The sequence below is a fragment of the Pseudophryne corroboree genome, chromosome 7 (assembly GCF_028390025.1).
Source record: "Pseudophryne corroboree isolate aPseCor3 chromosome 7, aPseCor3.hap2, whole genome shotgun sequence".
NCBI lineage: Eukaryota > Metazoa > Chordata > Amphibia > Anura > Myobatrachidae > Pseudophryne > Pseudophryne corroboree.
The window spans coordinates 153,842,954-153,856,748 of NC_086450.1; the positions used below are offsets into that span (position 1 = coordinate 153,842,954).

The 13,795-nt window shown below is 40.7% G+C and overlaps 1 protein-coding gene across 1 annotated transcript in view; it reads right to left on the minus strand.

Moving 5' to 3' along the window:
* Nucleotides 1-13,795, minus strand: part of LRP1B (LDL receptor related protein 1B) — a 1,835,733-nt gene that overhangs the window by 123,086 nt on the left and 1,698,852 nt on the right. The window contains exons 72-74 of the mRNA XM_063932605.1: nt 10,149-10,271; nt 7,250-7,372; nt 6,870-7,004 (exon numbers count right to left, since the gene is read on the minus strand). Coding sequence (XP_063788675.1) covers nt 6,870-7,004; nt 7,250-7,372; nt 10,149-10,271 — 381 coding nt within the window. The remainder of the gene's footprint in view (nt 1-6,869; nt 7,005-7,249; nt 7,373-10,148; nt 10,272-13,795) is intronic.

The following is a 13,795-nucleotide window of genomic DNA, read 5'->3' on the forward strand; positions in this document are numbered from 1 at the left end:
AGTTTAATCTGGATATGGATCTCGGCCAATTAGGAATAATCTGTAAATCTGTAATCATTCTCAGGATCCTTATCTGGTTCATCCACATGGCGAGCAGCACTTTTTCATCTATGTAAACCACAATATCTATCCCAGGCAGCATTCCATATCCTCAGATTGTGTCAGTTTGTCTCTGCAGAGATGCTGCATGCCAATCTCTTTTCTCCGCTCTATAAATATTACTACAGATACTACGAAAATGTGTAAATTGTAAATGACACATTACAGTGTAACAAACAGCAACAAGAAGATTTACTGAGGGTTATATTTACTGTCTATGCAAACTGTGAACATGTTTAGGAAAGCAATGTTCACTGGTCAGTAGGAAATGGACCCCAATTACACAGTTTGGGCTTTCATTGGCATGTCCAAGATGGGGCGTTGGATGGAGTGGTACAGTATGAACATGTACAGATAATGAACATGAACATGTACAGATAATACATTATCTGTAGGGTGCATTTGCACACAGAGATTTTGGGGAATTGCTAACTCTAGTATGACTTTGTGGTTGATTCTATAAGATATCTATAAGATATTTAGCATTATCTTTATTTCTTTTGATCTTTACTATTGTACTTTGTGGGACAAACTTAATTGTTCTCCTCTACAGAGTGTTTCTTCTTCACTGCATCTATCCTATGTGCCCTATTACTTTATTCCACAATTTTGGTTGTGGATAATTGTGTTACAGTATTGGTAGAGTTTTAGGATTGTCTCAGTTTACATCACAAGATGATATGTTATGATTAAGGGGAAGGAGGTACAATGCATCTCACTGTGGATGTGATACATCCAGCCACTTATCGGAAAAATCACAGAAGTGTATGGAGACTGTAGATGTGTGTTATGATGGGACTCTCTGGAAGAGAAGTCATTGACACTGATGTGAGGGGTCAGAATTCCTATTAACGGTCATTAAATGCCAGAGTGATTACATTATTTGATCACTCTTTAGTTTGAGATATATATATATATATATATATATATATATAAGATCCCCAGTCTGCCGGCACTCAAAAAACAGTATTCAGCTGCTCCGGTGCCACTCCAAAGGATATCAGATAATCAATACAGCATAGAAGGCACTCAGAGACTGTCACACGGTAAAATGATTTTTCAATGTATTGGAAAATATGCAAACGTTTTCGAGGCCAAAGCCCCGTCCTCAGGCCAATACATAAATCTACAGCCATAGATTTGTGTATTGGCCTGAGGACGGGGCTTTGGCCTCGAAAACGTTTGCATATTTTCCAATACATTGAAAAATCATTTTACCGTGTGACAGTCTCTGAGTGCCTTCTATGCTGTATTGATTATATACATATATATATATATATTTCATAGAATTGTCTTACTAATTAATATTATCAGTGTTTTTTTCTATGAAAAATGGTGCTGCTACTCCATTATCATTAATGATGCAAGAATTATTGTAGCTGCCGCACATACAGTAAGTGTGCAGATTTTTATTTTATTAATTTCTAAATACAGGTTGAGTATCCCTTATCCAAAATGCTTGGGACCAGACGTATTTTGGATATCGGATTTTTCCGTATTTTGGAATAATTGCATACTATAATGAGATATCATGGTGATGGGACCTAAATCTAAGCACAGAATATATTTATGTTTCATATACACCTTATACACACAGCCTGATGGTAATTTTAGCTAATATTTTTTATAACTTTGTGCATTAAACAAAGTGTGTCTACATTCACACAATTCATTTATGTTTCATATACACCTTATACACACAGCCTGAAGGTCATTTAATACAATATTTTTAACAACTTTGTGTATTAAACAAAGTTTGTGTACATTGAGCCATCAGAAAACAAAGGTTTCACTATCTCACTCTCACTCCAAAAAAGTCCGTATTTTGGAATATTCCGTATTTCAGAATATTTGGATATGGGATACTCAACCTGTAGTTAAATATTTTTTTCCTATTTGTGAACTACTGTAGTTATAAGTATTGCAAATTAGACCAATAAAGGAGACAGTACCACGTGTACATCTGAGTAGCACAACAAAACCAAAAATATTGTTTTATTGTTTTATTTTTGCTACACTTTTTTTAATTTTCATTTATTTAGTCATAACATTTGTTTAAAAAGAGCATAATAAAATAATGGCTATAACTTACGTAAGTCTGAAAAAAAAGAAATGATGTTTTATAATAACTATATGTTCTTTTAGCAGTCTGTTTTAACTGTATATAACTACAAGGCTAAAGGAATAAAATGTAAGCAATCCACCTTCCTAATATCCTTTTCAATGTTCATCTATTCACCTGTGCATTAATATTCAAAACACATTATGATAGTGTTAGACATAAGTTTCTCAGTTATATATGACACTATAATAATACAGTATGTACCAAATATTTATTAAAAAGGTAAAATTTCATATCGTGGTTTTCGTTTCAGATTTCCAGCAAGTACACCTCATTCATGTTCTATTTAAGTTGATCACCATGGGCTTGCTGCTCAGCTGTACCCAAGTCGGCTGTGATTGCTCCTTCATTGCCAGCATCTGTCCCCAAGGCCGGCAACAGAAATCTTGGGGCCCGGTACAGTGGTATCTCTGGGGCCCCCTCAGATTTTAAATATATATATACACACGTAGCCGGACCGGCACTTCCTAAAAATTTAATGGCTGCTCCGGTGCCCTCAGTATGAGATAGTTAGTAAATACAAAGGCAGTGGCACTCGGAGATCTTGAAGCAGTCAAAAGTGTATTAAGACGGCATCAAACAAGACACCTAAGCAGTAGGGGATCTTGCCACGGGCAAGCAGGACTTTTGCCCAGGGCGCCGCCTTCCGGAGGGCGCCGCACCATGGCAAGATCCGCCGCTGTGCAGTGTGTCCCCCAGCAGTGCCCCCCGCCCCGCTGTGAGAAGGGAACCAGACACTACGCGTCTAGTTTCCCTTCGTGGCGCTGGTCCCAGCCGCCGTGAAGGGAATCAGACGCTAAGCCTCTAGTTTCCCTTCATGGAGAGGACCTTTGCTGTGCGGTGCGCGATGACGTCATCGCGCACCGCACAGCATTGTGGCACAGATGCTAGGGGCTAGTGCCTATGCTGTGCTATGGGAGAGATGTCATGACTGATAGATCCGAGGAGAAGAGCGGCGCCGGCGGAGGTCTGCAGGTCTGGAATCAGGAGCGGGGATAGTAAGTATACTTTGTTTTGTTTTTTCATTTCCTTTCAGCGGTGCTGCAAATGGGGGCGTGACTGACCACGCCCCCATAGTAAGCCACACCCCTATCTTTTGCCCGGGGCGCCACCAGGGCAAGAACCGGCCCTGCACCTAAGGTGTCTTGTTTGATGCCATTTTAATACACTTTTGACAGTATATATGGATAGATATATGTGCAGCGGAATTTGCTGCGCTATTAAAACCTGTTAATAAATATATATTCATTTATTTATACACATATATAAATATGTATATCTCCTTCCTCCCCCACACACACCCCACAGTCTTTATCTCCACAATGACTCCATGCTGCATTATTCTGAAGCCAAAGGCAGTAAATGTACTACACACGTTTCTTATAAGATTAACTAATAAAGATTTCTGTGATATTAATAAAAGTAGTCAATCCTGCAAATTATAAATGGTCTCCTCTCAACTACAATGGAAGGTATTTTATAATGCAGAGGGAGATGGGTAAGGAGTGGGGGGAGGGGGAGAGATGTTATAGCAACTGAATCCTAGCATCTCAGGGTATGAACAATTAAAAATTCTTGGGATTCAACTCCAGAAACTTTGGTACAGATGTATTAATCTGGAAAGGCATAAGGAAGTGAGAAACCAGTGATTATGTGCAAGCTGATAAAGGCACCAGCCAATCAGATCCTAACTGTTAATTTATATATTGGAGCTGAATGGATGGTGCCATTATCACATTGCACATATCACTAGTTTATCACTTCCTTATGCCTTCTCTAGGTTAATACATCTGCCCCTTTGTTAGATATTCCCATTTAATCAAGAAATGGCATACAGTATGTTAATGGTATTTTTGTTATACTGTAATTTATAGGTCAAATCTTAAAATCAAAGTATATTTATGTTGTTTAAGGGTTTTAAATGGCCCAATCCTATATAGTGCAACGCAGGCTACTAATAACTATTTACAGTTGGAAATACTGGAAAATGGCAGCATCACTGGGTATTAGATTAGCAAGTGCCGTACAACTGTAAGATACTTATATCCTTTTCTTAAATGAAGAAATTTCAGTTTCCTACAGTAATTCACTGTTTAATACATTTTTACAGCTTAGGTATGCCCTTTCAGACCAGGATAGATGAACTGGGTTTGAGAATGAGCAATTAATAAGGTTTCCTCAACTAAAGGCTACTGCTCATTATTACAGTTCCTGCAGAAGAAACTGGCTAAGGGAGGCAGACTTAGGTCAGATTTTCAATTAGAGATGTGCATATATATTGCAGATCACACAGTAATGTCTCATCATAGGCTGACTGTAATATTTATTAAACATTAATCTTACAGTTACATAAAGCAAGTTTTAGGAATATGACATTTAATCCCAAGATGCACAATATATTTGGTAACTTTACACATATGTTATAGCGCTAAGAAGATATACTGGGAGCAGTTACAAAGGTTTGCTTGATATATGGATGAATTGAGTCACTAGCAATATTGATCTTTGGAAAATAAGCTGCTGAGAAGTAGTTTGTGATGACTTAAGATCAGTTGCCCAATTTGTGGGTTGCTGTTCCTTGGTGTCACAAAGCGTAAGAATCAGTGTTGGTAAATATTTATATATGGGTATTACGTCAATGTGAACTTCTGCTATTGATTACAAGCCATTAAACGTTCCACTGATGAATCTGGATAAGAGCAGCAGGGACACTTTAATTTGTTGTAAATACATTTTATTTTTTTGCATTTTATTTAATAGAAAAATAACAAAACGTTCAATAAAAATGTTTGCGCTGAATAAAAATTAAATGCTTTTTACAATATAATTTGGTTCTTTATATATGTACAATTGCTTGGAATTGTTCTGTTTGGTTGAAGTGTGAATTGAAAAGCAATATATTTCAGTTTAATTAAGTTTGGCTAGGCATGGAATTAACTCCCTCTTTGCTTACAGACATTATTTGTATTATTCCATGTGTCATTAACTTTGTACCTTCATCCCCTGCATTTGAAATAGGTATTGTGTATATTGGTCTATCAAGTTTGGTCTTTGGTGTTTCTGTCCTACTAATATTAACATCAGCAAGACTGAACATGATCTGGAGGCAACTTGCTTCAGAAAGGGAAACCTCTTTCCTTTGGTCAAGGTGATCAGAGAACATCCCTGGTAACATAATAAATAATAAGTCTCTCATGTCTGGTAGTTTTGCTCTTTCATTACCTTACAGGAGGGGTCATGAAGAAGTGAAAAGAGTGGAGAACTGAGCCAGTGGAGAAGTTACCAATGGCAACCAATCTGCTGCTCTGTATAATTTTATAGTATACAAATTATAAATGTTACTTCAATGCTCATTGGTTGCCATGGGCAACATCTCCACTGGCTCACTTTTCCACACTTGTCACAGCTTTATGAATAAACCCCTAAACCTTATAGGACCACTAATCCCAAAACTGAAATCTTTAGATATGGACCATGGGACCAAAATATGTTGTACGGTGTTACCCTGACACTGTGCTGTACTGCTGATAAAAATTTGATACTACCTCCCAACTTCATTTGACAGATAACGGAAGCTCGTTCCACCTATTTAGGACACTATCCTGATGAAATTGATACAGGTCAAAAAAGCTAATTTTACAGCCTTTTGGGTTATTTTGGCACTAGTACTGCCGCTGCCACTGTGTACCAAACAACCAATCCATACAGAGCCTATATGCTTAGCAAGTTTGAAAGCTGGCACTCATACTCCACCTATTTAATTCAAGAAGCATCTAACATAATAACCTTTAGCAGAGGAGTGAAATAAACTATGGTGGACATATTTAGCTAAGTACAGTATAAAGACAAATATTTTGAGATGAGGTTACATGTCTGGCGCACGGGATCCTAGTAATCAGCATACAGAAGCCTGGATCCCGAGGACTCACAATGCCGCCAGCCACAATACCGGCTAACAGGGGCTATTATTACCACTCGTGGGTGTCCACGACACCTATAGAGTGGGAATACAACCTGTGGAGAGCACAGTGAGCCACTGAGGCAGCAAGGGGCTTTGTTGCTCTCGGCCCTCCTTAGTCATTCTGGCGTCCAGAATCCCCGCATCGGTATGCTGACTGCCGGGATCCCGTGCGCTGGCCACATAACTCTAACCCATTATCTCATGCATAATATTCAGCTTAGTAATACATACAGTAACATTTGATATACTGTATGTAAATGTGAATTACCGTAGCGGCTTTACTTGCTCTTTAAATCAAAACCTACTGAAAGATTTACCCTGACAGTAAACCTGACATATACTATAAAACTATCCGGTGTCTAAACACTGTAATTTGTACAAGTGGAAAGTAAAGAAACATGCTATCATTCATTTATTACCCTATTAAAAGAACCTGATATACTCTGTATATACTGTAGGATACAGTCACAAATGACCACTTGGATATAAAACTGTTTTTTGATCCTGTTAATGTGATTGTTGCACTGGGGCAACTAATATACAAAAAGCAACCTTGGCACCAAGTCCCATTTTTATCTACCCAGTACAATATTAGCCACGTAGGAACCCTAGTACCAAACAATGGGGATCATTGTTAAACAAGATGGCTGTCGTGTTGCTGAGAGTCATTGAAAGCAGAAAACATACCTGTTTTGCAGCCTTGCTCATCACTTCCATCTCCACAGTCATCAAACTGATCACACTGTAGATCCGATGAGATGCACTTTTTACTATTGCAGGTAAATTCATCCTTCTTGCAAGGTTTCACTTTCTGCCTCAATCCTACCACATTTTACATAAACAAAATAAATCACAATTAGCTGCACACTCATTAAAATGTATCCAGCATGCACAGCCACTGACCAAGAAGCAGAAAGGCTTCTCATGCGTTTCAAATATAATTGTTTCAGAGCCTAATTTATAGCACACATAAACTTTCAATTAAGGTCAATTATGTTTTTCACCGAAGGTTCCTCTCAAATTACATTAATTTAGTCCCTGAACTGCATAGGGTAAATTTCACGTACCACAGTGAGCCTCATCAGAGTTATCTCCGCATTCATCCAGCTCATTGCAAATCTGCTCCGTCCTCAGGCACATGCGGTTATTATGACACCGGAAAGGCCTTGTCGGTGGGCATGTAAATTTTACTTAAAAACAAAAATTGCACATATACAAAAAGGATTATTATTTGTTACTGACAACATGGGAACACATTGAATAATATAGGTTGCATTTGTGAGGTGAGCAGTCTCTAATTTAACACACTGGACCTTGTCCAATGGTAATGCTAGACATTGATCCCAGGTGACCAATCAGAAGAACTTGATACATGATCATCTATAACATTAACATTTATTCATTTATTTTTAATTATAGTTTTTTATAGTAACCTATTTGTTTTACATAAAGAGCACCTGCCACCTTCATTCAAGGAAGCAATTTTGTGGTCTGGAACAATAGTCATTAGATTGCAGCCTATCAACTGATTAGGAACCTTAACAGTATTACGTACTACATGTTAAGTACACACAGGATGAGTCTCCCATATCTGTGCCATGGCAATCAGCATCTCATGGTGACCTAGGGGGTCATTCCGAGTTGATCGCTCGCTAGCAACTGTTTGCTGTGCTGCGATCAGATAGTCGCCGCCTATGGGGGAGTGTATTTTCACTTTGCAAGTGTGCAAACGCTTTTGCAGCCGATGGCACAAAAAAGTTTTTTGCAGTTTCTGAGTAGCTCTGGACTTACTCAGCCGCTGCGATCACTTCAGTCTTTTTGGTCCCAGAATTGACGTCAGACACCCACCCTGCAAATGCTTGGACACGCCTGCATTTTTCCAAACACTCCCAGAAAACGGTCAGTTGACACCCATAAATGCCCTCTCTCTGTCAATCTTCTTGCGATCGGCTGTGCGAATGGATTCTTCGTTATATCCATCACTCAGCACCGATCCTCTTTCTATCTTTATGATGAGCCTGCACATTGCGGTGCATACGCATGTGCCGTTTGGCCGAGATTTAACCTGATCGCAGCACTGCAAAAAGTTGCTAGCGAGCTATCAACTCGGAATGACCCCCCTAGACCGCTAAGATCAACCCTTTCACTAATCGGTGGGCACTTGGGTGTAATAGTGGTGTGTACCAGTGGTGTAGGTAAGCAAGGTAAGTCATTGCACAAGAAAGGAGAAGGATAGCAGATCTGCCAGTAGCGACCAGATTGCAGATGGCCCATTGTGTGCACCTGCAGCAGTAACAGCTCAAGCTCCCATAGTGTGTGATGGATTAGTCTTTCGTGAGTAGGTCCAAGTGGTCTGTAGAACAGTCTCCCCGGTGATGTTACTTAATGTGTCTGCAGCTCTCAGCATCTCTTGGTAGATTAGTTTGCAGAAGCTGCACTGTCACTGTAACTATCTGCAAAATGCAGCATACAAATGTTGATAATCATGTGTCATGGCTACCAATAACTTAATTTTTTTGAATAACGGCTATGGGAGACTCAACTTGCAGTAAGTACTTAAATTTAGTCAGTATTGATTCCTTGTGAATTCATACAGTAGTTGTCAATTGTATAAGTGTTGCATCAGCCCAGGAAATGGCTGCATCCAATGTATTGTTTTGGTTGTTCCACTGACAGTATGCAGAGTACATTTTACTGAGATGAGCAGCGTATTCATGTGTCATTCGCACTGCACATCGATCGTGCATTCTGCGTTTTACTCTTATCTGCTAATGGTAAAATAGAAGGGAAAAAGCGCATATATTGCTACATGATGTGGCATGCCAATCACATTTTAGAAGCTCCATTTCTTTCAGTAAAATAAAAATAATAAATGCCCATTTTTAAATGGCGCTTATAAGTTTGCACTACAGTATGTGAAAGTGTCTACTAGGAGCAACTCTAAAAATAATAAGCTATAAACTATAAAGCTGAGTCACTGTTCTTCCGAAAATCTAGCTGTATAGTACATCTGCAGTAGTATAAAGTCTACTGAAATTAAACTTCAGGAACAAATAGGTGATTTTAATAAATGATCTGAACACATTTTGATTAGCAGATCTTAATTCATGTCATTTGTTCCAGTGTATTGTTCCATCACAAATCTAAATAGATAATTAAATTTTTTAGCACATTTGAATGCTCATTGCGAATCGTTGCATGTCTATGTGGCTCATAAATAATGTAAAACAAAAGAAAATGGTTAAATGCACTAATGTAATTCAATGAAGTACAAATTCTAATTTACCAACTGAATTACATATGCCTGGAAGAAGACTGAATACTGTACTAAGGACAAAGAGTTAAGTACAGCAATGAACAGCAGCACCTAGATTTTAGCACATCAAGTCTGTTCTATTACAAATCTTGAGGTAAAGACATCACTCAAGATCCTCATAGGTGGAGACATGCAAATTGTTACACTTATATGGAGTTCTGCTTAGGGAAATGTTGAAACCTTAGTAAAGGTGACTGCTTCACAGTATGCACACAGTGACTTCACATTGTTTTTAAGACTAGTATAAAAGTTGCCCAAAAATCAACTTTTGTGGCTATTCATCCCTATAGATTTCTGCTATATTTGAACATACATATGAATTCGACCACCTGGCATAAGAGCAGAAGAGACATATCTCAAAGGCCCAAATACCTCAACTGAATGATTACGGCATACATGATCAGCTGCAATCATTATTTGTGCAAACCTTCCATCCATCTCAAATGGCATATGATAATTCCTGATCTGAACAGGATCGGTAATCTGTTTGGGCCCGTATAGTGCAATATTCATCTTAAGAGGTCTACAACAGCGTAGTGGACATCAAAATCACAGTATGCATGACCACCATCATAAATAAGTAACATTTTTTACATGAGTAAAGGTGATTTGTAAGATGAGCCAGTCAATAAAGACTATTAATAACATACCACACATTTCAGGCACTTCGTCAGAGTTATCACCGCAGTCATCTTCCCCATCACAAAGCCACAAACGCAGCTTACAAAGAGTGTTATTGCACAGGAATTCATCAGCTCTGCATATATTTTCCCCTTAAATAAGAGAAGCAATTACAATTATTTTATAATTGTTAATAATGTACAAAAAAACATAGCTGTCTTCCACCTCAAGTAGAAGAACCAAGAAATTGTAATACAAGGAAAGTATATTTAAAAGGCGGTTATGATACATGGATACAGTGTACTGCTAAAGAATATGCACAAGAAATTAGCTGTAAACTCTGGGCCTGATTCAGAGGGAGCCAAGACTGCATCTTTGTGACTTTATGCTAATGCCGCAGCCAATGTGCTTCATAGTGAGACACCCATTGGATGTGAGGCTAACCCGTCGCTGTGCATAAAAAGGCACACCATCAGTCGCACCATTGGACATTGCACAAGCCCTATGGAGGCGCACAATGTCCATCAATGGTCGCTGGTGCCATTTCAACTGTGATTAAAGATGCAGTTGCTGGTGGTCACACATCCATGGCTGGCTAGCCACTGACATTGCCTCTTTCTGTGATTAAAAGCATTCTGCATAATATAGCGTTAACCATCAGGACTCATATGCAGTGCAGCTCAGACTCCTGAGCAGACTTAAATAATTTTACAGTTGCGTCCAACTTCCCCCACCATTAATTAGCTTGTTGATCAAATTGCTCCCCCTTCCCACCTCCACCGGTACCAGCTGACTTGGCACCTCCAACAAAAGTGGATTATTTGAAAGCCTGCACACAAGCATGCCTGCCACTTTGAAGCCTGAATCTTAAACATGTCATCTGAAGCATGGAGCACAGTTTGAACTGGACCTGGACTTTTGCGTAATCACATTATGTGGTATTACTACTTTATTTTTAAATACTACCTTGTTCCGTTGTTCCGTTTTTTTAATACTGCCTTGTTCCGTTGTTTCGTTGTACAGTACTGCAGAGACTGGATTCGAGGGCAGTCTCGTGCTGTGGCCCAGTCACACTCAACAAATTTATGGACTCGAGGTGCAGGCCAAGTCATGTGGCTTGTTGCAGTTTACTTCTTTATATTTAATTTATGTTTTTACTAACTTTACAATAGTTTTCATAGTACTGACATTGTTATTTCTATACTACCATTTGTGCCTTTCTATTCAGCTTCTTTATTTATTTTTTACTCCCCCTGTATGTTATACTTAAGCTTATTGCACACACATTCAGCTGTGATCTACCTAGTGTGCCTCAGATGGGTGCTACAAATGGTTCTTTCTAGGCCGGGGTGAAAGACACATGAATTTTTCCATGCACTGCATATGTTTTTACACACATATATGTCTTATTCTCTTGTATGGCTTGTCTCACACATTGTAATGTTTTAGTGTGTCCCAGATAGCTCTCTCACCTGGTACGCCCTTGGGTGGGATGAAAAATACTTTGATTGTTACATAAGGGCTCTGCCTCTAACTTTAGTACACTGCATCTTCCCCATTTTGTGGAATATCTTCAAGGCGTTGCTTGGTCCACACAGGGTAATCTACAGTATGTAGCAAATCCAAAATGGCTGCCTCATCTGGTACCTTTTGTGGGTCGATTACCGTATGTAACCTGTGGAAGTCATTAATCGAAATGGCTGCACAACCCATTTGTTGTGTTTTGTTTTTGTTTGTTTTTTCTTTGTGCTGTATTATTAAAACCCTGTGTTTGATGCTTGCAAAGTGACTTTGAATCCTACTAGAGAAAAGAGCTATATAAATAAAATGATAATTAGTATCTCCTATATATTAGCCCAGATCTGTGACTCTGTGCCTCATTTCCTAACTGTGGGTGGAGTCACAACACTAAGTGGAGTCATCAGGGGGGGATGTACTAACTTCTACTTCTGCAGTATCTGGCTTAACGCATCCTGTGTGGTCTCCTCGGTAATAGGATCGCCGGCTGCTACCCGTCGCTGCCCGTAGTTTTCTGCTCACACCGCTTCCGGCTCATCACCACCACGGCCACTCAGTCCTGAACTCTCCGTAGCGGTTGATCGGCGCTTTGCTCCAACTGTCAGTCGCGCATGCGCACACTGGTTATGGCATACAGCAGAGACAAGTGTGCAAGCACGACTGACAGAGGGAGTGCAGCGCTGATCAACCGCTATGGAGAGTTCAGGACTGAGTGGCCGCGGCGGTGATGAAGCGGAAGCGCAGTGAGGAGAAAACAATGGGCAGCGACCGGCGATCCTATTACCGAAGAGACCACACAGGATGCAATAAGCCACATACCGCAGCGGGAGAGGTTAGTACATCCCGCCCCCTCATAGAGTCACAGAACTGCCCATATATATATAGGAGAGGTGGCTGGATGCAGGCTATGATCCTTTTACTTTCTGGTGAGTAGTTGATGCACTTAAGATGCAGAGGTCGCGCTCCCTGCCTGACCACATGCTGCTGCGTCTATTTCCATTCTGAACCAAACACCCGTCCCTCCTGCACCTGCCCCTCCCCCACCCGCTGCACCCCCGCACCCACCCCTTCCCCCACATGTGGCACCCCCACACCCACCCCTCCTCAACCAGTGGCACACCTGCACCTGCCCCTCTCCCAAACGCACCCCCCCTGTACCCACACATCCACCACATACAGCACCTCCAGACACCCTCCTTCATATGCGGCCCCCCGCACCCACCGCTCCCCCACCTGCAGCACCTCTGGACCCCCATCTGCACCCCCTCTGCACCCGCCCCTCCACTACCTGCAGCACCTCTGGATCTCCTCCCCACCCGTTACCCCTCGCAACCGCCCCTCCCCCACCAGCGGCACCCACGCATCCACCCTCCCCCACCTGCAGTGGCTCAGCACTCCCTCCCGCACCCACCACTCCCCCAACCAGAGCACCTACTAGGTGATTCATCGTGCCCTGCGTGTGATGTTCATGACGTCTCAAGGGGCTACGGCCCCTTAACCATCGCATCCCTTGGTCTGTGCAATATTTAACCACTCACAAAATTATGATTGGAGGTAATACTCCATATAATAAAAGTATTGCATGGCCCAATGGCGTGCAAGGGTTAAAGGGGCGTAGCCCCTTGTGACGGTGTGAGAGCGCCCGTAGGGCGCGATGAATCACCTAGTTATTATATAGTGAGCTTGGACTGACTAGTTACAGTTGTATGTGATAAATATTTGCCAATGATATGTAAATAATTTCCAAAAATAATCACAAGTTTTGACTGTATCAAATGAAATGTCCAAATTTTTCAAGAATTCAACATTCTGCAAGCTGAAATGCATCTCCCAGCAGCACAGCGCACCCAAACAGAGCAACAATTGAATTGCTTCATTGTCTGCAATCTATTGGCGGCCGTGGGGAGAGACAATTGAATTTCCCCCATTGAGTTACTTGGTATGGCTCTGTCATACCCACTAGATGGCTACAGCAGCTGATTTGTGGATAGGGCTGGCCATTCACCAATCAGAATCAAGTTTACACACACTGATTGGTGAATAGCTGGAACAATTCACCAAACAGAGAGGAATATGCTCCCAGACAGGGTGTGATACACGATGCCGATGGTCAGGATGCTGGCGGTCACATGACCGACAACGTCATCCTGACTTTTAG